This window comes from Martes martes (assembly GCF_963455335.1).
Source record: "Martes martes genome assembly, chromosome: 16".
NCBI lineage: Eukaryota > Metazoa > Chordata > Mammalia > Carnivora > Mustelidae > Martes > Martes martes.
Window position 1 is genome coordinate 14,519,555 of NC_137904.1, and position 26,162 is coordinate 14,545,716.

The 26,162-nt window shown below is 47.1% G+C and overlaps 1 protein-coding gene across 1 annotated transcript in view; it reads right to left on the reverse strand.

Moving 5' to 3' along the window:
• Positions 1–26,162, reverse strand: part of MYOCD (myocardin) — a 98,314-nt gene that overhangs the window by 24,163 nt on the left and 47,989 nt on the right. The window contains exons 3-7 of the mRNA XM_080826955.1: positions 23,995–24,050; positions 22,492–22,567; positions 19,638–19,799; positions 5,773–5,948; positions 3,195–3,320 (exon numbers count right to left, since the gene is read on the reverse strand). Coding sequence (XP_080683081.1) covers positions 3,195–3,320; positions 5,773–5,948; positions 19,638–19,799; positions 22,492–22,567; positions 23,995–24,050 — 596 coding nt within the window. The remainder of the gene's footprint in view (positions 1–3,194; positions 3,321–5,772; positions 5,949–19,637; positions 19,800–22,491; positions 22,568–23,994; positions 24,051–26,162) is intronic.

The window sequence follows — 26,162 nt, forward strand, 5'->3', positions numbered from 1 at the left end:
GCATTCTGATTCAAACCTGCTCGTGCCCTGGGCCTGCCCCACAACCTACCGCCCCAGCAGCCTACCGTCAGTTTGCCTGCCCCGCAAGACAAAGTCCCAAGCCCCCTCTGTCATAGAAGATCGTTCGCCCAACCGCCTGACCCCTCCCACCCAACAGCTTATCCCTCTCACCTCTTTTCCTTGTGATTTCCTGCTGCCTGCAATTCCCTCCTGCACCTGCTACCTGACTCGGGATTGTCCTCTGAGTCTGGCTCACACCCCAGCTTCCCCGAGAAGCCCTTCCCCATTCACAGTGAGGTCTCTCACTGGCAGTCTCCTACGGCATTTCGGGGCTGTCTGATAACGGTCGCACCACAGCCCGCCCTGCTCAGGGGCTGGGGGAGATTGAAGTCCAGCCCCGGTTCTGCTTCCTGCGCTACTGGCCCTGATGAAGGCAGTGCTCCGTCCCTCCCCCCAGAAAGGGGACACTCTCTATCATGGTAAAACACAAGTAATGGAGAAACCTCTCCAGTAACTATTTTAAAGTATAAATGCACAACGTTGGACAAGCTTCACCACTCTGTAGTTCCAGAACCTCTTCACCACCCCAAAAGGAAACCCCACCCCCCCAGGAAGCAGCCCGTCCCCATTCTCCTTCTTGGGGTCCCGGGACACTGCTCATCTGCTCTCCGTGTCCGTGGACTGGCCTATTCAGAGTGGTTGATATAAACAGAATCCTACACTATGTGGCCCTTCATGTCTGGCTTCTTTCTCTCAGCATCATGTTTTCAGGCTCATTTCTGTAGCAGGACTTCATTCCTCTCTCTAAGTGAGGGCACTCCACATTGTGCGGGCACGCCACATGCGGACCCGTCCTTCCGCTGATGGACACTTGGGTTTGTCCCAACTTCTGACTACGGTGGATAGCGCTGCCGTGAATATTCACATCTAAGATCTCGTTAGAATATCTGTTTTCAGTTCTGTGGGGCATATACCTAAGCAGAAGAAATTCTGGGTCCTGTGGTAATTCTGGGTTTAATTTTTTTGAAAACATCATGCTGTTTTCTGTAGTGGGCATATCATGTGTGAGAGCTCCAATCTCCCCACATTCTCACCGATACTTGGAATTTTCCAAGATAGCCATCCTAGTGGGTATGAGGTGGTATTTTGTTGTGAGTTTGAATTTCGTTTCTCTGGTGGCTAATGACACATAGCACCTTTTCATGTACTTATTGGCAATTTATTTATCTTTGGCAAAACGTCTGTTCAGTTCCTTTGTGGCCCATTTTTTCTTAGTTGCTCACAGCACTGTATGGGGGTAGTGGTGGCTGTGACACTCAGACTATAGGCTTCTTGAGTGCAGGAATCATGTTGTGTGTGTGTGTGTGTGTGTGTGTGTTAAGATTTTATTTATTTATTTTGAGACAGAGAGAGCACGAGTGAGGGGGAAAGGCAGAAGGAAAAGGAGAAGCAGGCTCTCCTCTGAGCAGGGAGCCCGATGGATGTGGGGCTCCATCCCAAGACCCCGCAATCACGACCTGAGCCAAAGGCAGACGCTCAACCTACTGAGACACCCAGGCGCCCCAGGAATCAAGTTGTACTCAGCTTCGATATATACCTTCTAGGAGCCTGCACTGTGAACCTGCGAACACCTTTCCCTTACATAGGATTTCACAGTTTTGGGGTATTCTTGTGCATTCTCTCAGTGGCCCCACAGGTACCTTATGAAGTCAATAGAGCAGAGATGTTTCCCCTGAGCTGGGCTGCTTCCGTCTTTGGAGAAGCCCTGTAGCATTCGCTTCCTTTAGAGATGATGAATAGCAAACAACCGAGAATTCATAGATAACGACCCGTCAGCAGGGAGACTGGCTCTCAAGGAAACGACCAGTCCCTCTAGATCAGTTACGTGTCAATCCTGCTCTTTGTTGAAACTGACCTGTCCTTCCTCTAGGCGACTATCACGTTTCCTTAGTGCACTGAGGCTGAAGGAGGTGCTAATTTGACTTAGGCAAAATTTAAACACGTTGGTAGAAACAGTAATAAAGTTTCTCCTTGTACATGATAGTAGAAATTACGTGAGCCATCTCCTTCCACCTGCAGTGAACAAAGTTCACCAACAGGTAATGTCAAAGCTGCTGGGCTGAGTGAATTGCAAACGAGGTTTAAACTACTTAGGGAATGAGTTTGAGGTGATATTCAGGGACGTTTACAGGAAACTGAAAGTCCTGCCATCCACTTTTATGTATATGAATGTAGTGGAAGGGATTCTGGGATTGTTACCTTAACATTGATTTTTAAGATCTTTTGGAAAAGTATTTCATGAAAGACTTCTCAGCTGGCATTAAGGGGTGACCCTGGAGCAGAGATAACTTGCCCCCAGATTGATGAGAAGTTTTTTGGGAGAGGGCACCTGGGTGGCTCTGTCATTAAGCACCTGACTCTTGATTTTGGCTCAGGACATCATCTCAGGCTCAGGGGGGAGTCTGTTTGAGATTCTCTCTCTCCCTCCCCCTCAACTCTAAACAAAACAAAACAAAACAAAACAAAACAAAACAAAACAAAACTAGTAAGTTATTTGGGATAGAATACTATGAAGAAAACCAAACGATTACTAGCAGGCAGTTAATTAGTAAGAGGAGAGAGTTCTTTGTGAACTAATAAGTATAATGCAGAGAAAAGTTAACCAAGAATCGGCTATGATGCTTATGGTCTACTGTGCAGACAACCCCTCCCTTTATCTTCAAAGGGAGCCGGGCTTAAATGATTGAGGTATTACATGACCCAAAGCCTTCAGATCTGCTTCCCCTGCATAAAGCCCAATTCCTCCCCCACCTAATTGATGACATTTACAAATCCTATGTGTGGTCCCATCAGCTGCACCTTCCTCCAGGCTGACCTTATGAAGTCTTTTAAGTCACGCACACGTGGGCTGAGCTGTAATTCCAAAGAAATGCAAGCACGTGGGTTTCTCTTCTGCGGGAAAGACCCACGGCCGTGTCTGCACAGATAACAGACTCTTGGTCTGCATACACGCATGGCCCCTTTCTCCTCTCCTGACTTGCGGTGCTCCCAGTGGGCTAAGCCTACCCACGGGTCCGTGTGACTCTCCTCTCTGACTCCCACCGAACCACCACACGTAGGCCCGAGAGCTCTGCTCCCACCTGGCTCGTGGAGCGAGCGCTCAGGCAGGTGCTGGGAGGATGGCCCGTCCCTACCTTTACGGCAGTGTGCACAGTGATTGGGTTGCCAAGAGGGCCGAGCCCCTGCTTCCCCGTGTCTGACTGGTTGCTGGGCTGGGAGGCGGAGTCTTTCCTGTCATTTTCGGAGCCAGAAGAATGATCCTGAAATCCAAATTTCAGCATGAGTCGGATGCAGGAGGAAAACTGTAAGATGCAGAGATAGAGTCAAGTCCCTCCCTCCCCTGCCGCATACATAGCTCTGCTGTTCCCATCTGCACGTCATATCCAAGTACACATCACATGACCTCCCCAGGAAAAGGAATCACTCATATACGTATGTATGATATAGTATGATATAATATGTCAGCCAACTCAGGTCACTTTTGAGAGCTGAAGGGGTTGTCAGTCATCATCATTCCAGAAGACAAGAATAGAAATGGCCTGTTCTAGACCATCCCAGACAGCCGGTCCCCCTGCGAAGAGTTCCACCTGTGACAAGGTCCACCTGTTGGACTTGATAAGGAGACCCATGAGAAATGGAAGAGGGAGGGAGGAATCGGTGTAGGAATCTGGGGGGGAAAGTAGGACCAAACAAACAAACAAACAAAACCCTCGATAAAAATGGTGTTAGCACATGGAGGGAAAATGCACGCGTGTGTGTGTGTACATGTGTATTTCTGGGTATATATGTAAGCGTGCACATGTGCATATGTATGTGTGCACATGTTTCTGTTTATTTGTGTGTGCATGTGCATATGCGTGGGTCTGCATGTACGTGAATGTGTCTCTGTGTATGTGTGTGTTTGTACATGCATGTTCATAGGTATGTGCACGTGTGGGTGTGTACACGTGTGTGTTTATGTATGTTTACATGCACATGCATATATGTAGCTGTAGGTGTGTGTGTCTATACGGGGTATGTGTAGGTAGTGTCCTGAACAGCCTTTAGGAGAGATGGGTTTCTGTATGTGGAGGCCTGGAGAAAAGGAGTAACTGTCTCCGTCCCTCTCCAGCAATCTGGTCCTGTGACCGAGAGGGACAGGGGCTGCACGTGCTCTCCCTCCTGGAGCTTCTCTGCCCTTTCCTGAGCCCTAGCACCTGCAAAGTCCTGGAGAACCCTTTCCTCTCGAGCCTCAGTGTCCTGATCTGCTCACTGGGGCTTCTGGGTGTAATGACAAAATGATTTTTTGCCCTGAGCCTGGCATAGCCCCGTGCTCATTCCCTTTGACCCCTTCTCCTGGGTGAAGCAGAAAAGAACGTGTCTTCTCCTGAACCCATTCTTCAATCAGAAGCCGAGGAATTTACCCTCAGAATAACAGATACAAGGGATCCGAAATACTCAAAGAAGCTGGGCTGTGAAGGCCGGCTGTGGCAGGGAGAGGGAACACGCTTCCATTAAAACCCAGGCACGGAGCACCTGGGTGGCTCAGTGGGTTAAGCCGCTGCCTTCGGCTCAGGTCATGATCTCAGGGTCCTGGGATCGAGTCCCGCATCGGGCTCTCTGCTCAGCAGGGAGCCTGCCTCCCTCTCTCTCTCTCTGCCTGCCTCTCTGTCTACTGTGATCTCTCTCTGTCAAATAAATAAATAAAATCTTAAAAAAAAAACAAACCCAGGCACAATGAACCTATGGCTATTTCTGCTCTGTTCGCTCTCGGCTTCTCCCAGTCCACACTGTCTCCTTGGCAGTCCCAGCTCCGCTCGCTTCATGGCGTGCAGAAGGGCAAGACAACGATTAGGAAGTGGCACGGTTTCCAGAACAGGACTCTGCATGAGCATTACCCAAGCTGTCCCTGATACTCCTCTGGCAATTTGCAGTGTAAGCCATGTTTCAAACATAACATCGAATCTCAGGGCACCCCGAAATTCTCGTGAGGCCAGCAGGACCAAACTCTCCCTAAAAGGAAGGCTCTCTGCAGCATCCGTGGGTAGGAGGAGGACACATCTTGCTGCCACACCTGCGCAACTCCTGCCCCCTTGCGTATGTGTGTGCGTGTGTGTGTGTGCATGTGTGCGTATGCACATGCTCACACAGATCTCCTCCTAGGGGCTGCAGGAATACCATCACACAAGGCTGTGAGGCTGAGGGAAGCCCCATTAAGCTGTGCTCGGGCTGGGCTGGACGTGGACTTGGCAGTGGTTCGGCAGGTAGAAGTCTGTAAGGGAAGAACCATCTCGGGGCTCCCTGCCGTGCAGCCAATCAGCACTTCCTGCTCCGCCCTCCCCAGGACCCTTAGAGATTCCTCCGTGCGTGAAAGCCTGTGGGCTTTGAAATCTGTCCTGCTCTGGCACATTCTATCCGGGAGAGCATCATGACTCATCTGATCTCATGGAGACTCTTTATACTTGTCCATAAATTTGGCAGATAAAAGGCATGCACTTGGCAGAGTGGACACTTCAAGAGTAAGTCAAAGGGTTATAGTCCCGAGGGTTCTCTTTTGGGGTCTTCTAGAGGTTTTGGCCACCACACACATATCCCTGGACTGGATGGAGACAAAAGAGGCACGAGGTTCGAATGCCGTCAAGAGACATCATAGGGGTCTCTACGCAAAACCAAAGATGGCAGTGTGGTTGTAAGCCCGTGAAGACAGCACAGGCTGAGGTGGGGTTTGTTCACCTGGACTGGCCCCAGAGGACCCGCCAAAGGGGTCTCTGAGGCTTTCGTGTCTGCAGGGGATCCCGCTGAGCCCTGGGGGTCTTCGCTCCGAGCCTGGTCCGGAGAAAGCCCGTCACTGCTGCTGTCCTCTTCGAAGGCAAACGCATCTGCCGATTTGGAGAAACTCACCTGGTTACCTGATGGGGTAAAACCCAAGAATGGGATCAGTGGCTGAGGCACTTCGAAGGGCTTTCTGGAAATGCTTCGCCGTGTCCTCCCTACCAGGAGTGCACACATCTATCTCCTTCGATCTGTTTCTAGCGCAAGGTAAGAGCGAAGACAGGTTTTAACTTTATGGGGCATCTCCTCGATTTACTCCAAATGGAAACTTGTGTTTATAAAAGGGACATGTCCAGCAGGGAAGAATGCAGGGCATATTAAAGGTCTCCCATCGCTTGTTCAAGTTTATCTTCAGGTTTATCTGTTCCTGCCCATTTTTGGTGCGAGCCCTGTTATCTTTCTGGAACACAGTCAGGGAAGATGAAGGAAAGAAAGGGGCTACTGGATACAGGACAAGGCCAAAGGAGATCGCAGTGGGAGGAAGCCCGTCTCCCTCAGGTTCTATGAGACATAGAGCGGAGATGACAAGGGGCCCCCAGCATCATGTTGGAATACAAAGCAGGGCACACAGCACACACTCTTGCGCAAACTTCGCTCTTTGGGATAAGCCAGACCTGCTACTGAGTCTCAATTTCTAAATGTCAGAATTAGCTCTTGTCGTCAGGGTCACAAACCCCGTATCGACGAACGTGTGGCTGTTTGTAAAAGCCATAAATATGTCCCAGAAACTGCAGCATGATCTTATGGTCATTATTATTTGGATTTTCTTTATATACCTCCTATCTCTGTGTCTATTTTGGAAACCCCCAACAGCTGGAAAGGCAGAAATTCTTCCCCAGCAGCCTGCGTGGCCTTTGGAGGGGACCAGGTTCATCGGCTTGGGGAAAAGGGCTATCCAACCGGGTGGCACTACAATGCCATCTTTATATGTCCCTTATGGTTTGTGCGTGTGTTTTGTTTTCTGTTTTGTTTTTGAACATTGCCGAACTGTATCTGGCTTATTATCTAGCTGCTCGGTACACAATGTGCTCAGGCCCCAGAAACGCTTCTGACCCAATCCCAGGCTCGCCTCTTCTAAAGGAATTTGGGTATTATCAGGAAGTTTCCCAGCCCGGCAATCTGCAATCACATGGACAAGAACTTTGGACTCCTGCTTTGGGCAGATAAGAGAGGGGGGCTTTCGCAGTGGAGATTGGAAAAGCTGCAAGGAGCGTCAAGAAATGGAACAAATGTGGGTTGGGGCTTGTCATCACCACCACTCCTGGTCTCTGTCACGGACCCTCCAGACATCCAAGTGTCAAAGCAGGAAAGAGCCAGAAGGGACACGGCAGGTGGAAATGCCAGTAGCTGCTCCCCCTGCCCCCGCCCTGGGCACCCCACTAACCTGGAAGGGCTTGGGGACCCGTGTGGCTAGTCTACCCCTCTGAGGACTGTTTTTAAACTCATGATTGCTTTTCTGTGATGGCAGACCTAATAGTTACTTACCAGAACCTCTCATACCGTATGAAGATGCTTAACATATATATCCATCCCACTTGTTGCTAATGATTTGGTGACTCTTCTAGATCTAGGTCTATCCGTGTAACAAAACATAGACACAGGTGCAGAGTATTTCACTCACACGGGACTCATGAAATATACCTTCTGAAACTTGCTTTATTCTCGCTACAATGTTACTTAGAGTCCTTTCCTTGGGAGCATGCAGAGATAGTCCTCAATTTAAATATATATATTATATATATTTATATATTATATTTATATATTATATTTATATGTTATATATATTTATATATATAAATATATGTATGTATATTTTTATATATATATTTGGCAATAGCTACACAGGATTCCATTGTATTGCTGGAAACTTTTTATTTTTCTCCTATTTTCAGAGGTGTCCTTTTTTAAAACATAATAAAAAATTTGAAATAAGAAAAAAGTAGAAAAAAAAGAAAAAAGTAGAGAGAATAATGTAAAAGATTTGTTTACTGATTACCTGAAATAAATAAATTTTAGCCTTTTTGGATATTTATGTCAGCAACCCATTCATTTCCTGAGAGAGGGGTTTCCTTGGGTATTTGATAAATGCCAACTTTTTAATTGGAGATCAGGGGTCACTCTTTGCCCGCCCCCTCCAGTATTCTCAAACACTCCCCTTTCTATTTTAAGAATCCAGCCTTACACCCTTCTCTTCTCTTATAGGGAACCCTGGGCTCTACAAATAAACCTTTATTTGTCACTGAAATTTCAAGTCCTACTTCTGCTGGTGGAATTAAAGGCTTGGTCCCTGTTCAAAGGCTTACCTGTGTTATTAAGGGCCAGGGAGACACAGGAGCGTGGTGGGGGACCTTAAGCCTTCCCCACCCCAGAAATCACAGCATCGTGTTGGATGTGTCTGGCACATGCCCTGGGCCAACATCGCTTCTATCCTTAGAGAACCCTTCATGTGAGTGTGTTGGTCCCTTGGGGCAGCCAGTCTTCCCGGCCGGACAGGACCCTCCATTTGAAAGCTCTATCGTATTCCCTCCTGACTTTCCCCTGTCTAATGCGGTAGAAAGCTTCTCCATGAGAGCTGATACTCCAGGGGACCGAGACTCCCCCAGCCCACGGACCCCCATCATCTCACCCACACCCACGCCGAGCATCCCATCGCAAATACGCCACACATAAGAGGAGGTTCCTTGAATCGCAAAGGCGTCCGAACATTCTAGCATGTGAGTAGGAAACTTACAAGAGGCAGGCAGGAAGAGAGAGGATGGTTTCTTATCGGCAACATCCCACTTTGTGTCAAACGGAGCGATGATAAATGATAAGAATAGGTTTTTTTTTTTAAATCAGGAATTTACTTAATGGTGGTGATAGTAACAAAAAGCATCAACTTTGTTGGGTCTCATCGTTGTCCCGTGAGTCAGAGGAGGGCCCATTTTCTCATCACTGTTCTGGGGACGAGGACATATGAGGTCTAACACCCCATCATATAGGGACTGTGCTCAGACAGCAGTGTGAATGCTCAGAGCCACCAGCAGAGGGAAGGCAAAATCCACTACCCTCCCTGGAAAGCATCACATGGCAGCCTGTGCTTTAGGGAACACCCGCTGGGTAATGGAATGGGGGAGGTAGCAGAGAAAATGCCTCTCCTTTTCCTGCACACAATGCACTAAGGATAGCTCCAAATTCCACAGCATCTTGTATTTGAGGTTTTGTAAGGGACTGACGGTGACACCAGGATCGAGGACGGAGAAGGCGGGACATTCTGGGGAGGGCATTCCCTGGCTATTTTGTTCCCATCCAGCTTTCCCACTGTGGGAGAAGGAGAGAAGCGGAAGTAAAATCAGATGTAATGCCGAGAAGAGCTGATCTCCATGGGTCACCATTGAGGACATTTGTCAAGGACTAGAACCACCTGGCCAGTGCCGTCGGACAGACGGAGGAGATCTCAATGTGGAGAAGGTCCAGGAGACTCTTGGAGGCGGTGGGATTGGGTTGAGTGTGAAATGACCACCAACCATGGACAGAACAACACACAGGGAGGAGACACACTTGACCTTCTGGCGGAGTGGGGGGGCGTGAAATGGAAGTTAACAGAGTGGTAAACAGCAGAGTGGCAATGGGAGGGGGAGGAAGAGATCCCCCCTGTCAGGGGACAGGATTATTTTGGGAGCCAATCCCTGGAGAGGCACAGCTTCTGGGAGTCTACTTTAACCAAGTGACAGGCAATCATTTTAAGAGGTTTTTCTGCCCAAGTCAATGGAGAAGCCATGTGTTCATGGAACCTCCTATAGGGAGTTGTTTACACCTAGGTGAGCCAACAGAGTGAGGGTTAAGGCCCCACACCGAACTCCTACTTGTCTGATCTCTAAAAGGCCCATGTGCCAGGTCAGAATACGCCATAGAGAACCATGTTGTTACAGTGCAGACACAAAGACCCTGCCTTGGGGGCCCCTGCCAATCGCCACCATCTCGGGCTGCAAGTGGCTTGGATTTGTGACCAAGTGGCTTGGAGTGTGCCCCCACACGGCTGCACTCCTACAGCTCAGCCCCTGTTGGCAGGAGAAACGGAACAGCAGAGAGACGCGGGTAGCCAAAGGCAGTGGCTTCCTTTAGAGATGATGAATATGGTGTCTGTTTAGTGTGGTCAATAAGAACAGCAGTTCTGGACTCCAGATGCCTTGGTTTGTTTCTTGGTCCTGCCCCATCAGTGCTAGTGTCTGCTGGCAAATTACTGAACCCCCAAGAGCCTCAGTGTCCCCACCTCTAAGATGAAAACAGCAGCCACAGTTACCCCTCCAGGTTTTGAGGATTCAAACAACGGAACATGTGCAAAGCACCTCGCCCAGCCCCTGGGTGGGCAAGCGTTCCGTCATCCCTAGCTGGGGTGATGACGGCTACTGCCTTTGTCAGGAGTAGCTGCTTGTCTCAAGTTTGCCATTATCGAAAATAAATAAGACCACCCAGGAGGCAGGTGGTCCTGAGGTCAGCTTTGCAAAGATCAGCGCAACTCCAGAGCTGGAAAAACTGATTTGTCCTCCCCGGGACCAGAGAGTCCCCGGAAAGGCTGCTTGTCACGCCCTCTCCCTCCTGGTTCAAGCCAGGCTCACGTGGAGAGGCGCAAAGGTCGCCTTATCGGGCTGCCTTGGGAACAGCTGAGTCTGCTGGCTTTGCGCTGTGACCCTGGGCCTCCATTCCAATCGCCCCCAGCACGAGGCTCCCTGGGAGCCGCTGGAGTGCGGTGTGCTGGCTATTGTCCCCGCAGACACGTCAGGCCGTGCGGTGACAAGGACCTGCTTTGGGAAGCCCTGACATCATCCTCCGGCTATGCCCACGGGGCCGGCTCTGGGCACTGGCCCCTGGGGGATGTGGGCCTGGCGACACTGAGCTTTCCCTGTCCCTCTTGGAAGCAATTAGATGAATGAGTCAGTTGTACTTTCTTTGCATAAACATTTAAGATTCCGAGATTAAGTGAGAGAGCTGGAGTCCTGGGTACCTTGCTGTGGGAGACCACAAAGCAGGCTGTGGAAAGGGACCTGGCTTGCTTATCTACGTGCAAGATTGCTCCGTGCCCTGCAGGAGAGCTATTTCCATTCCGGGCAGGCCACCTCTTAATGCCCTCTTGGAAGAGACTGAAGGAGAATCCCTTTCCAAAGGGACAAGGAAATAGCTATGGTTTAAATGTGGCTCTTGCGGAAAGATACTTTAATACAGGGAAGATGTCACCATCTCTAGAGGATGGATTTTATCTTCCAACAAAGACAGAACCTGTGGCCCTTGAAGGGGATCGGAGGCCTTTGCTACGGAAATGGGGTCAGGGGATGTTCCCAGGAAGGAGGATTCCTTGTCCTTCAGATTCCCGGCTGTTCAGCAATGTGCCTTCAGCCTCCGGTTGTGACCCTGCGGCTAGGACCACAGGAGTGGAGACAACGCCTTAACCCTGAGAGGACTAATCCTGTGTTAGAGCTCGAGGTTAATTCTTGAAGGAGGAAAGATGGTCAGGTGTGTGAAGATATTTGCACGGTGTTTTGCTTCCCCTTTGCAGGACCCCGACCTGTCTGAGCTCCCTCTCAGGGGTGTAGCACCTGTCCCCAGCCACAGGCTCCTCCGTGAGGCCAGTGACCGCTTCAAGGGGCAGCAGACACCCCCAGCACAGAAACCTGTTCTTCATGGGTGCCTCATTGGGCCTCTTTCCCTTCGGATCATGTGCACTTTTGAACTGATTTCTCCTTCTGGAATGATAAATTCTCTCCACAAGAAAGTTATGCCAAAGCAAACTTTTTTTTTTTTTTTTAAACGACAAAAGCAAATGACTCTACCATCTGGCTTAGGGCTGTGATTATTGTCTATTTGCCTTCAAATAAATGATCAGAGCCTCAGGACTATCAGCATTTCTGAAGGACAGGGATTCTTAGTAAATAGGGATTGTTTTGTTTTGCTATGAAGTCTGCACCTGGGGGGCAGTGAGTGCGAGTGAGCGAGTGGAGGTGCGTGCAGGATCTTTTGGAAGTGTTAAGTGACAGCTGTAAAAGGATGTCTTCCAGATACGTCCTCGTGGACTAGAAACACTGCTCCTTATGTTAAAGGGTTATAGTGACACAACGAACTAATTTATCTTTAATAGCTAGATTGTATATTCTGAGTCACACATTCAATTTTTTTTTTTTTTTTTAAAGGACCTGAGTAGCTGACTTAGGCATTCTGCTGGCTGCCTGGGCCAGACCAAGGGAAAGGTGAGGACACTTTCGGAAGGAGGGGTTTGTCTGTTAGAGCTGAGAACCAGCATCCTCCCACTGTTTGGAAAAAACAGGAAAGCCCATAGGGCTTGTGTTTCACTCAAGCAGAAGCCAGACCTCTGGACAATAAAGAGCTTCTGTGGAAGCTTCCAGGGATGCTCCTGGCAAGTAAAGACAAGACTCCAATGGCCAGTGAGAGAATTAAGCTAGGAGTCAGCTCCTGGGGTCTCCAACTGAGGGATCTTTAAGTAATAACGACCCTACAGCAGCTCAAGGGGGCCCACACCAAACTCCACTATGTAATTTCTGTCTCCTAAATCCTCACGCCCCTGTAACATCAGATTTGGTGTTTTGTATCAGTATTCTGTCCTGAGAGCCTGGGGTGGTTAGGGGTTGCCATATGGTGATTTATAGTAAGAAATAGACATTTGGAGTTTGTCCCATTTCTGGCACAGAGCTCTGAAAACCCTGGGAATTTTCTAGGTGATGAGAGCCACAAAAGTGTTGTTTGTTATGTTAAGGAGGTGGTTTTTGGACCTCACCGAAGGATGGGGCTGGGGCTGGGGCTGGGAAAACTTTCAGTCCCACCCTCTGACCCCCACGGAGAGGAGAGGTGGGCCGGAGCCTGAGTTCATTCACCCTTAGCCATCCTTCTAATCAATTGTGACTCTGGAATGAAGCCTCCATTAAAACCCCAAAGGGATGGGGTTTGGATTGGAGAGGTTCTGGATTGATGACCCTGCAGAGATTTGGTGATAGTGGTGTTCCTGGAGAGCAAGGAAGCTCCTCATCCTTTCCCCATATGTGGCTGGTCCCCTGTCTCTCTTCCATCTGACTGTTACTGAGCTATCCCCTTTTATTTTTTTTATTTTTTATTTTTTAAGATTTTATTTATTTATTTGACAGACAGAGATCACAAGCAGGCAGAGAGGCAGGCAGAGAGAGAGGAGAAAGCAGGCTCTCCACGGAGCGGAGAGCCCGATGTGGGGCTCGATCCCAGGACCCTGGGATCATGACCTGAGCTGAAGGCAGAGGCTTCAACCCACTGAGCCACCCAGGCGCCCCAAGCTATCCCCTTTTATAATAAACGGGTAATCCAGTATGTAAATGGGTGTCCTGAATTCTGTGAGCTGCTCTAGCAATCCAGTTGAGTTCAAGGAGGGAAGATGAATCTTGCATTTGCAAATGGCGGGTTGATCAGAAGCCCAGGTGACATGTGTTTGTGACTGGTGTCTGGAGAGGAAGGTGATCTGGCAGGACTGAGCCCTTTACCCCTGAGATTTGATGCTGTTTCAGGTAGGTAGTGTCAAAATTGAGTTGAACTGTAGGATGCCCAGCTGGTGTCCTGTGCATTGTTTGTTGGGATGGGTGACAGCCCCCCCACCTCCCACGTCAGAAGGGGTTGCTCAGACCCCTTTAATGGCTTTCCAAGAAGGGGAAAAAAGGAATCAGGGACATACTCCTCTGAGATGTGGCCACGAGGAGGCCCAAGCCTTCTATGGAAGTCAAATCAGAAAACCAAAGCAATCTTGAAAAGGAACAAAACTGGAGTGACCACAATCCCAGATTTCAAGATATACTACAAAAAAGCTGTAGTAATCAAAACAGTATGGTACTGGTATAAAAAAAGACACATAGCTCAATGGAACCAACTAGAAAGCCCAGAAATAAACCCACACTTAAATGGTTAATTAATCTTCAATAAAGGAGGTAAGAATATGTAGTGGGAAAAAGACAAAGACTGTCTCTTCAACAAATGGAGTTGGGAGAACTGGACAGCTATGTACAAAAGAATGAAACTGGACCTTCTTACACCACACACAAATTTTTTTTTTTTAATGAAAGAAGTACTTCTTACTTCTTTTTTTTTTTTAAAGATTTTATCTACCCATTTGACAGACAGAGATCACAAGTAGGCAGAGAGAGAGAGGAAGGGAAGCAGGCTCCGTGCTGAGCAGGGAGCCCAATGTGGGGCTCGATCCCAGGACCCTGGGATCATGACCTGAGCTGAAGGCAGGGCTTTAACCCACTGAGCCACCCAGGCGCACCCCCCACACAAAAATTTAAACTCAAAATAAATTAAAGACCTAAAGGTGAGACCTGAAACCATAAAAATCCCAGAAGAGAGCTCAAGCAGTGATTTCTATGACATTGGCCATAATAACATTTTTCTAGATCTGTCTCTCCTGAGGCAAGGGAAACAAAAGCAAAAATAAACTATTGGGACTTTATCAAAATAAAAAGCTTCTGCACAGCAAAGGAAACAATCAACAAAACTAAAAGACAACCTACTGAATGGGAGAAGATATTTGCAAATGACATATCTGATAAAGGGTTAGTACCCAAATATATAAAGAACTTATATAACTCAGAACCAAACAACCAAATTATCCAACTAAAAATGGGCATTTTTCCAAATAAGACATCCAGATGGCCAACAGACACATGAAAAGATGCTCCACTTCACTCATCATTAGGGAAATGCAAATCAAAACTACAATGAGATACCACCTCACGCCTGTCAGAATGGCTCAAATCAACAACACAAGAAAAAACAGGTGTTAGTGAGAATGCAGAGAAAGGGGAAACCTTCATGCACTGCCGGTAGGAAAGCAAACCGGTACAGCCATTGTGGAAAACAGTATGGAGGTTCTTCAGAAACTTAAAAATAGAATTACCACATGATCCAGTAATTCCAAAGACATATGCACCCCGATGTTCATAGCAGTAGTATTTACAATAGGCAAACTGTGGAAGCAATCCAAGTGTCCATCAATAGATGAAGGCATCAAGAAGATGTAGTGTACATATACAATGGAAAATTACTCAGCCATAAAAAGAATGGAATTTGCATTTGCAAAAACATGGATGGAGCTAGAGGGCATAATACTAAGGGAAATAAGTCAGAGAAAGATAAATACCATATGATTTCACTCATATGTAGAATTTAAGAAATAAAACAAATGAACAAAGTGGGGAGGAAAAGAGACAAACCAAGAAACAGACTCTTAACTATAGAGAATGCACTGATGGTCACCAGAGGGGAGGTGGGAGGGGGGATGGATGAAAGAGATGAAGGGGATTAAGGGGACATTAATCATGATGACTACTGAGTCATCATGTTGAATTGCTGTATTGTACACTTGAAACTAACATAACACTGCATATTAACTCTATGAGAATTAAAATTAAAAAATAAAAAATTGGGGAGGCACCTGCATGCCTCAGTCATTAAGCGTCTGCTTTCGGCTCAGGTTATGATCCCAGGGTCCTGGGATGGAGTCCCTCATTGGACTCCCTGCTCAGCTGGGAGCCTGCTTCTCCCTCTCCAGCTCCCCCATGCTTGTATTCCCTCTCTCACTCTCTCTCTGTCATAAATAAATAAGATCTTTAAAAAATAAATAAATAAAATTTTTAAATTAAAAAAAAAATCCCTTTGTGTATCGGGAGAAGTTCTAGATTGGTCTTGGGTTGGGGAACACTTGGTCTTTCCTAAAACCAAGAGGAAGACCATGACCAAGCGTTCTGCTCAGAGGCGGGCAGAAACATAGAAACCAAGCTACAGACACAGCTGGAAAACCTAAGCACACCTGGAAAAGCACATGGAGAGAGGATGAAATACACAGGAGAACAAGCCCTGACTCACCGCTTCACCACGGGGAGGGCATTTGATCACAAGAAGCGACAGATTGTAGAGTGGGCTCCATAGCTAGTCTGTGAGCAACTCTCTCTGTCTTTCTGACACTTCATATGAGGCCATCACCTTGCCCATAAAAACCATTACGCACATGGAAAGATTATTGCTATATCCTCCACCTCTTTCCACAGCCAGTTGCTCCCTTCATCTTCATGGTCTCCCTACTCTGTCTTAAAGATCACTGCCTGGGAGCCTCCTAGCTCTCCTTGCTTTTAGGCAGCCTCCATTCCTCCCAATGACCCTCTATCAGGCACTCATGATTCCTTGAACCCTGCACTACTTTTATTTTTACATTACCCTTTAATTATGATATGTAATTTTTCATTACATGTCTGTTGACTGCCAGTATCTCCCAACTAGAACAGAAAAGTTCTAGTCACTGCCATATCCCAAGCACTCAGAATAGTGTCTGACACAGAGCATAACCCATAAATAGTAAGTGAAGAAATATATGAATGGAAAGACAATCTTATCTAGTCCATTGGTTTAAATGTTCATGTATGCGGAAGTCTCCTGGATCTGTAGTTCTAGATCAACATTCTCCTGCATTCTAGTTTGATAGAATCCCATGTTTACTTAGTCCCTTGCCTTTGGATTTTCTGTGGGCCCCTCAAATCCCATAGTTGAAACAGGAATCCATCATCTCTCCCCATATCTGCTATTCTACTCATGGCCCCCATCTTGATAAATGGCCACCATTGACCCAGTTGCCCAACCTAGGTGTTATCTTTTGCCTTTCCTTTGTCTCAGTTGGTGTATCCCACTGATCACGCAGAATCAATTTTCTCTCTGAGTCCCTCTTTTCCACACCCCCAGCCATGACTCTCATTCATGCTTCCATCAACTTTCCTCAAACAACTCTAGCCACCCCCTAACAGAAGACAGTACTCTGGCACTATTTCCCATCTCTTGGGTCCAATTTACATTGCAGCCAGAATGATCTTTGTGACTCTTATCTAGTCCCTTCAGAGGAATTGGCATGTGGAATGATGGCTTTCCTGCTCTTTTCTTGCTCAAGTGCGAAGTCTGGAGATCAGAAACCGGACTAATTCCCCAATGTACTGTCAGTGCCCAGCTATTTCTTTACATAGGTAAAAAACTGAATTCACCTTGAAAAAAGGCCCCAGAAGATAGCTATTGGTGTTGCTGGGGTTTCAGAGAGGAGCAATTGAGGCATTTGGGATCAAATCGCTGAATGGCTGTGTGGCCAAAGTTGCAAAGTCCAGCTCTGAACATAATGGCAGTGGATCCCACAGCAACTGTACCTTCAGGGAGCTTCTTGCTCTGCCTGTTATTATTATTATTATTTTTTTTTTGCTAGCCCTCATGTTTATTGCTTTCTACCCATTTCCACTGACCACGCTCCTGCTCACACGCCCTCCAACTCCTCACCTGAAGGGGGGCCTGTTGTTCAACCTTCCCTCTGCCCCCACCTGTCCCTACTGCACCCGAAACTGATGAACACTCTTGACCCTCAGCTCTCCTCATGGAGATTCTCCTGCGCAATGACCGCGACGAGAAGCCAAATTGAATGAATCCAAGTAGAGACCAGAAACCAACAACCACCAAAACAAATTCATGAACTGCTTCTTTATAATAATAACCAATTAAAAAGAAAGACTTTTAGCAAGTATGATGAAAAAGGGAGGGAGGAGGGGAGAAAAACGCACAAATCAACAACAAGGCATGGAAAACCAGAGCAAAACCCCTGATCGAAAGCAGCTTAGAACAACTGTCACCCAAGACTTTATACAACTTTAGGCTAATAATAATTACTCAATGGAGTAATGATAATGTTTTTTTTGAAAAATGCAAATTTTAAGGGCACCTGGATGGCTTGGTGGGTTGAGCATCCAACTTTTGACTTTGGCTCAGGTCATGGTCTCAGGGTTGTGAGACTGAGCTACACATTATACTGGAAAATCACCATTCAGCCAGAAAAAAACCTTCCCCAGCCATACATGCTGTTTTCACAATGGAATACGAGCAGAAGTGATGTGTTTATTTCCAGGTGGAGGCTTTTAAAAATAGGTCGGTGGGCCTTTCCATTCTTTCTTCCCCCTCACTAGCTAGGTGCAGAGGATGGGGGAGCTCTAGGGCACAGGCTGACGAATTATGGCCTGTGAGCCTGCCTTTGTAAATAAAGTTTTATTGGAACATGGCCATGTCCACTTGTTGACTTATCGCTTATGGACCTTTTCACACTGCAGCAGCAGAGCTGAGTAGTTGTGATGGACAGTTTAAATCACTCAGCCTATCTACTGTGTGGCCCTTTCTTAAAGAAAGTTTGCTATCCTGCTCTAGGGGACAGGGGAGCAGGCAGACTGAAGGGGTCTGTGTGCCGGTAAAATGTGCCATTAAGGAAAATCCCTTCTGAACCGTTTACGAACAAAACGTAAACTTGTGTTGTTAAGCTGCTGAAATTTTGTGGTTGGTTTAGCAGCTACTATTATCCTAACTAATAATAAAACAGATGCAAATCTCAAATAAAATATCAGATATTTCCAGAAAAGAATTCTACTAGGATTTTTTTCCAGAAATGCATGGTGATTAGAAAAGAGAGCAATGCCATATTCCTAGGTCAAAGAAGAAAACTCCTGCGATCATCTTTCTGTGCATGTTGAAAGCATTTAAGAATTCAGCACCCATCTTATACACTACTCTTTAGTAGGATGGGATAGAGAAATACTTCCTTAGAATATCTATCTACAGGGGCGCCTGGGTGGCTCAGTGGGTCGGGCCTCTGCCCTCAGCTCAGGTCATGATCCCAGGGTCCTGGGATCAAGCCCTGCATCGGACTCTCTGCTCAGCGGGGAGCCTGCTTCCTCCTCTCTCTCTCTGCCCGCCTCTCTGCCTACTTGTGATCTCTCTCTCTGTCAAATAAATAAATAAAATCTTTAAAAAAAAGTACCTATCTACATACCAAAAGGTAGTACCATATATAGAGATGCATGAGAGAAGAAATCCCCATTTGTGATAGAAACAAACAGAAAAATAAATGTTATCAACATACCAAAAACATAACATATATATAATAATAAAATACTGATTAAATCCCTGGCAATGTGCAAATAAAGATAATTTTCTACTATGTAACATATTTATAATTACTAAAATGCATTGTTCATTATACAGTATGAAATGACATAAACTATGTGCTTTATATAATTCATATATATAATTTTATATATGATGTACATCTATGTATAATACAGATATTTTATATATAATAAAGTATATGTTAAGTTTGCATAACATAGTATATTGTACACTTTGTAATTCATATAAAATTCATATAATTCACAAATATGTAATATGTAAATAAAACATGAAAATTATATATAATTTATATGTTATGAATATACTGTGTATGGTTTTTTAGGTGATGCTAATTATATAATACATTAACGAAACCTTGGTGTTACTTTTCAAGTATCAGGCATGCACCAAGGCAGAAAAAAACAAAGCGGGAGAGAAATTTTCATTATTTGTAGGAGACATGATGGCGTACCTAGTCAATTGAAGATAACTGAGAAATTATCAGAATGACTGAGAAACTCTTCAAAGTTAAAAAATTAATGAGCAAACTCAATACATTTCCTACATGTCAGCAATAATTAACATGACTTTACTTAAAAAAAAAAAAACCCCAAAACCGTACGAAGGGAAATGAAAGTTTGCTTGAATCCGTGACCTCTGGTTATGGAGAGGACTCTGGGACAGTGACCCAGGGCAGGACTCCTGTCCCATGAGAGGCCCCGCCCCCAGGACCCTTGGTGCCCCAGAGCCTTGGCTGCCCTCGGATCTCAGAGCACAGAGGGACGCACTCCATGGGTTCTAACTACCTTTTATGGCTTCCTTCACAGCAGAATCCACGGGGAGTATGTTCTTCTCCACCAGCTCCAGTGGCCCTGGCCGGAGGGCGATCTTTTCATTGAGATCATCAGCAAGACGGGCTCTTTTCAGCTTCATCTGAGCAGTTGGGATGGATCTCTCTGGAGTGGAGCCTGCGGGATTGAAACCGGAAGAATCAGTGCTACCGTTCGGATGGCAGCTTTGGGTTTGTTTTTGCTTTTTGGCTTTTGTACACGCACCCTAATGAATGTTTCCGTGTGATCACGGTCATTTCACATGGATTAGCAGCAAAGACCAGACACTCCCAAATAAAGGCAAATTGAGGGACCCGGAAGAGTTAGAGAAACGTGCTTTGCACCGATTCTTGAAAAAAAAAAATGTGCAATTTGGCAATTCTGTGGATAGGCAGTCCTTTGACCCTAAGCTGCAGCACAGGGATGCCCGTCCGGTCTCTCCATTGCCTGGCATGGACAGAGTCTGCCAGATAATTATCTGTTATTATTTGCAGTAGTATTACTCCTTAAGGTTTGGTGATGTTGTGATACTAACGGACGCCAATGTCAAGGTCAACTGTTAAATTAAAAAAAAAATCCCTTTGAAACAGTTACTTAATTAAACGGGGGCATTTTTAAAAATTGAGTCCATCTGGTGGGTGGTTTCTCATTATCTGGACGGTGCTAAAGGTCTCTATCAAGTCCTGAATCGCCCACATAATCCTCTCCTGATTACTCCCTGACTTATTTCTGTGTCAGAAGATGGAGGAGAGCCTGGTCGACCAGTTGTTGCTGTTCAGACAGACCCGTCAGGATTCGAGCTTTACTCTAGAAGAGGAGATATTGACACATTCTAGATATTTACTCTAAAAGAGGAGATATTTACACATCAGTCTCCCAGCCCTGTTGTTCTGTTCTCATCAACCCACTCACCCAGACCGCGTGTCTGGCGGCTGATCTAGAAATTGCCACATGGGAGTGGTCTCGGGATGTGGTATGGTTGCAACAGGTCAGGTCTGGTCTAAAAGCTGTCTCTGTAATGCACCTGACACGGGGTGGACAAAACATCAGTACTGCGGACCAAGCATAGGTGTGCTGAGACTAGGTCCTCCCCGGACCTCCTCTAACGTCCCCTCAGGTCATGGCAAGGGCTTCTCGCTGGGTCTCCTGGCTCAGGGGCCTTTCTGATTCATCCTGTGCATCATTTAACCTTGAGAAAACACTCCTCCCTTGAAACCCCTGCACAACGCTCCTCTGTCTCACTCTGGTTGTGCCATGAACGGAGATTCCCCATCCCCAAAGGACTACTCCAGCGACCCTGGTCCTTCCCCTTCTGTCCATCACGTCTCACCGAGTTCACCTTTGTACCTTTGTTTAGCTTCCTCACCCTGGCGAGCTTCCTCCCTTCTCCCCACCACAAGCCCGGCACCCTACTCTTTGGGTCTCAGCACAAAGCTTGTTCTTACTCGCCCCTTTTGCTGTGACTGCCTCTAGCACTTACAGGCACGGCCCTCAAGCTTATGCCGCTGCTTCCCAAACTAGACCATGAACCTTTGCAAAGAGGGGTCATTTTGCATCCAGCAGATCCTTGGTGCCCGAGGGCATTAATTCCTAATATCTCTCTAAAAGAGAGAGGATCCCATGGGAACCAGTAGAGTCATGCAATTGAACGGGGGGCCATGGGAGTTCACAGCCTATTTTAATTCCAGATGGTGATGATGTAACAAATAACATTTCTCATGCCTTTTTTTTTTCTTAAGTAGGCGCCATGCACAGTGTGGAGCCCACACGGGGCTTGAACTCATGACCCGAGATCAAGATCAGAACTGAGATATGGAGTCCAAGGCTTGACTGACTGAGCCACCCAGGCGCCCCTCTCATGCTGTTTTGATTGTAGTATTATTACATACTCGTCCCTCGTAAGTATGGGAAATGCTCAAAGAGTATATGAAAGACAGTGAAAGCATTAAGAAACTTTCCCACTTTGAGTCAACAGTTTTTAACTATTTATATTTATTGTTAGGGCTATGTATTCCTTCCTTCCTTCCTTCCTTCCACCCACCCTCTCTCCCTCCATTTCTTCCTTCCTTTCTTCTTCTTTCTTTCTTTCAAGATTTTCTTTTTAAGTCATCTACACCCGACGTGGAGCTCCAACCCACAACCCTGATATCAAGAGTCACACGTTCCACCAACTGAGCTGGCCAGGTGGGTGCCCCTGGGCTGTGTTCTGGTTTTGTTTTGTTTTGTTTTGTTTTTTTTAAATCACAGAATCGGACTATAAATACTGTTTATGTATATGTTTGTTCATCCCTGAATCTGACCGTAAATACGGCTTTGTTTTCTGGTCGTCTTCACTGAACGTCCTTTTCTCATCATATCCTTTTCCTTTTAAAGCCTCATTTGTAGTGGCTGCGAGGCATTCCGTTGTACGGACCCTGCGTCATGAATTCAGCCCGTCCCCCAGTGTGGGGACATGTCACCATTTCCCATGCTTCAACATCAAAAATAACCCCTCCGTAAACATTGCTGTATATGCATTTTTGTACGCCTGGTTATTTTCTTTAGTTAGCGTACCAGAGGTTCATTACCGGCTAAAGGACAGACACACGGGGGAATCTGGTACACAGCAGGGATAAAGATGCGCTCAGGAAGCATGGGGAGGAAGCAGAGCTAAGAGGGGAGCCCAGCCTCTACCTTCCTGATTTGGTGGTCTCCATGGCTCTCGGGTGACTCAAACGAGCACTCCGGAATAGGAGGGGACGTTTATCAAGAGGACATAGAGAGAAAAAAAAACCTCTGGCACATGCCCACCATGGCGGGCATCCTGGGTCAGGCTTGGGTGTGGTCTCACCTTGGAGTATGTGCATATTAACCACGTCCGCGCGGTCGGGCCTGTTTCTGACCTTGTGCTTGAGGGAGTCTTCAGTCTGTGGGTATAAACACAGAGAATGTTCTGCTAGCGACCTCACATGGTTGAGCTGCCCCGTTTTGACTTTAAAAGGGCCTCGATTTCTCTTAAAGGAGAGAACAGTCCTTGTTTTGACAAACAGGACTTGCAAATCTCTCTGGTCTCCTACGTTTTGATGCAGGAAGGTTTGCGAAAGCTTCGCCAGTAATTTTAAGGTGGAAAAATTCAGTAGAGAGGGAAGAAGTCCGGGTCCCCACAGGGCTGCGCACTTAAAGGCTCGGCAGGTACGTGCTAACAAAACATTAATAAAGTTCTGATGACACGAAGTTGGTTGTGCTCTAGTCAGTTCTATTCCTCGGACTCTTAAAACAGCCGTGAAACTGACTAAGGTTAGAGATGAAACGTAACCAGAGTCCATTTAGGAGAACATGACTGCCTATGCCCTCTTCCAAGGACCCACCTGCCTTCTCTCTTAGGACCTGAGAAAATGCAAATTCAGGAGCACCGTGAGTGGGAAGGACACACGGGGATGATTTACCGAGTCCCATTGTCTTCTTGAAGGTGGAGTTGTCTGGGGGGACAAATGGGGGCTTGGCAGGGCCACACCCGGATCTCAGGCCTTGGGTTTTGATCCCACTCTACCGGATCTCCTACTGGACTCCTGAAAGGGGCCTGGAGGTCACTCCCGTTCTGATAGAAGACAGTTATTATCCAGGTAGCAGGGAACACAGCCTCTCAGGAGTGACTGTGAGGAGGTACAGAGCTCAGCTCCTTTCTCCTCCCACGATGTAGCTGCAAGGTTAGAACTCGTGGACAAAGAAATCCCAGGAAAAAGGCACCCCCTCTGCATCTCCTTCTCATACAGGGCTGACGCCGGTTAAATAGTATTTATTCTATTATTGATAAGTCAGTTTGCAGAGATCTACTATGAAGGTATAGAATATATGCCAAACCCCCTCCCCCAACTCTGAAGTGTTAAACAAACAAAAACAGAAAGAGACATAAACCCAATGCCTTTTGCCTTTAGGTACCTGCCAATCAGCCCTGTATTCACAGACCTTACCTTAGCAGTACATTGGATTTTTAAAAAAATCTGATTGTAAGAAAGGGCTAGAAGGGCTTTTCGAAGTCTGCTTGCCTTCTTCAGCATCCTTGCCTTGATCTTCCCAACATCAGAAAGACTGGGGACATTTTCTTAAGCTAAAGAATAGTTTCAAAGTGAAACGTGGTCAATTACCTTTCTCCAGTTTTCTGTTCGTAGGAGTAGGATCCCCTAAGGTGTGGCGGGGGTCTGGGGGAGAGGGCCCATGTATCAAGTTTGTGGTACAAATTCTGCCTGCTTTAGCCAAAGCCGAACACTCAGAGAGATCCATACCCTGGAGTCCAAGTTCAGAAAGAGGGCAGTTTGCACACCAAAAAAAAAAAAAAAAAAAAAAAAAAATTTACCTTGTCACTATCCAAATGTTTTCTTTGCTCATGGAACTCAGTTGGATTTTTCAGTGCTGCAACGGAAAGACAGGGACGTGAGCAGAGGCGGGCTCAGGGCACTGAGCAGCAAAGACGGGATATGCTGGCGTGCTTGCTGAGCTGTGCAGAGGATGGATGTGAGCGCCTTTATTAGGCCACAAGCAATCGAAGAGGAGACACCAGCTTCCCTGAAGCCAGAGGATACAGAGGAGGGTGGAACTGAGGCCGAAAACAGGAGCAGCAGCAGAGGCAGACGTGCGACAGGAGACAGGTGGTGGAGACAGGGCATTCCGAGATCCTGGGGAGGCGCGGGGCCTTTTGGGAGGCTGGACACCGATCCAGAGTGAGGGACAGGGGCAGAAGGGGTGCCTAACGCCCTCTCCCACTTTGGCCTGCCCCTGAGTGCGGAAGTCTGGGTGGAGGCTGCGGGCCATGGGAGGGGCAGGGCCATGGGAGGTCCCTGCAGGAAGGGACTCGAACCGGGGATAAGGTCCGTGACGGGTCGGACGGGAACATGCAGCTAAGGGTGCTGGGTGAGAAGCACAGAATCAGACTTGGAGGGCTGGAAGGGGCCCTGGAGATGGTGAAATGAGCTCCTGCCCTGAACAGGATGGGGAAACTGAGTCCACAGAAATCTGCTGACTTGCGCAGGGTCACATAGTTAGGGCTAAGAGCCTAGGTCCTTTGACAACTTCACTTCTTCCAAGGTGTGGTGTTCAAAACATTAGCATGCGAGAGACACACGCCCAGGTCAGCCAGAGCACACAGCAGCCTGGAGAGCCTGGACCCAATGCTGCCTCCAACCTCCCCTCTTCTTCCTGCTCTCCACCGTGGCGGGGCACCTCTTCCGACTTAGCAGAGAAGCAGAACATCGTTGGGCAACATTCCTCATCTCTTGTGAGCTCTCCTGAGCCCCTGAAACAATCAATCCAGAGCCACAGACAATCGAATCTGCATTCTAAGTGACGAGGTTGGTGAGTGCTCGCAAAACCGCACGGAGTACTTTTCTGAGTTGCAAGTCTGGACAAGCTGATGAACTGCAGGATGCAGCAGATGTCCACCTGTGAGTGGCGGGCAATGAAATACTCCTCCAAGGTTTGGCCAGCTTAAAAAACTGGGTTTCTGGCCAGATCGGCCACTTGGAGGTGGACCTGTGTGAGTCTTGTTCAGTCTTTTAGGTAAATTCCAAATCTGAGTACAGATTTCAGGAGAGCTTGCTGGACATCAAGCAAATGGCTTGGCAGTCCTGGCAGCTGGTCGACCACCTTATTCTCTATGGAGGGTACAGCTTGGGAAGCCACTAAGGCCTGCTCCCTCTCAGTGTTCCTGCCTCAGGGGACCAAAGGAGTGTCGACCGAAGGAAGGCGCCCAGTAGTCCCAGCTGGCTGCCTACCCCCTTCCTCACTTTAAGCAGAGATTAAGGGGCTTCCCTTCTTATAGGAAAAATAATGGAACGTACTGCTTGAATATCACATTTCCCATTGATCGAACATGTTTCTCTTTGCTGCTTTCATTCTTAAAACGGGCTTCTTTGCAAAGTCTGCCATTTCCAATGCCCCCTCGCCCATACCCTCCATTCGTCCCTGCTCAGTAGCTCTGGGAAATCATCTGGGGAAACGTGCTGTCCTAACTCACTGCTTAGGCATTTTCTCTGATTTGGGTCTGGTCGCCATTCCTTGTAAGGAGGCTGGTCTTTTCCTGCATTTGATCATGGTTGCAATTTATACCAGTGGTGCTCTGAGAGCAACTCCCGTATCCCCAGCAACCAGAGCCTACAAGTCTGCAGGCTACAGGTCTAGGGGGCCCTGGTGAATCGGTACAGTCCGCACAGAGAGGTCTTCACCTCTGTCCGAAGACCACAGTCTGGTGGTCATCTAATTTGGGATTCCATATTGGTGTTGGACTCATCACTTATTTTCTCCGGAAAGGAAATGATCTTTGTGTGTCTGTATTAAGTGGTTAAAAAGCATTCACACATCCTTTTCCTTAAGCAGCAGCCTTAAGGGAGCAGTATGAATCCATCCTGCAGTATCACTTACATTCCAAACTCAATTGGTTTTAATGGGGCTTAGGAATTAGGAGGAATTTCTCTTGCCCCTGGGGCTCTTCGGTTCCTATTAGCAGAACTTATTAATTGTTCGAAGAAG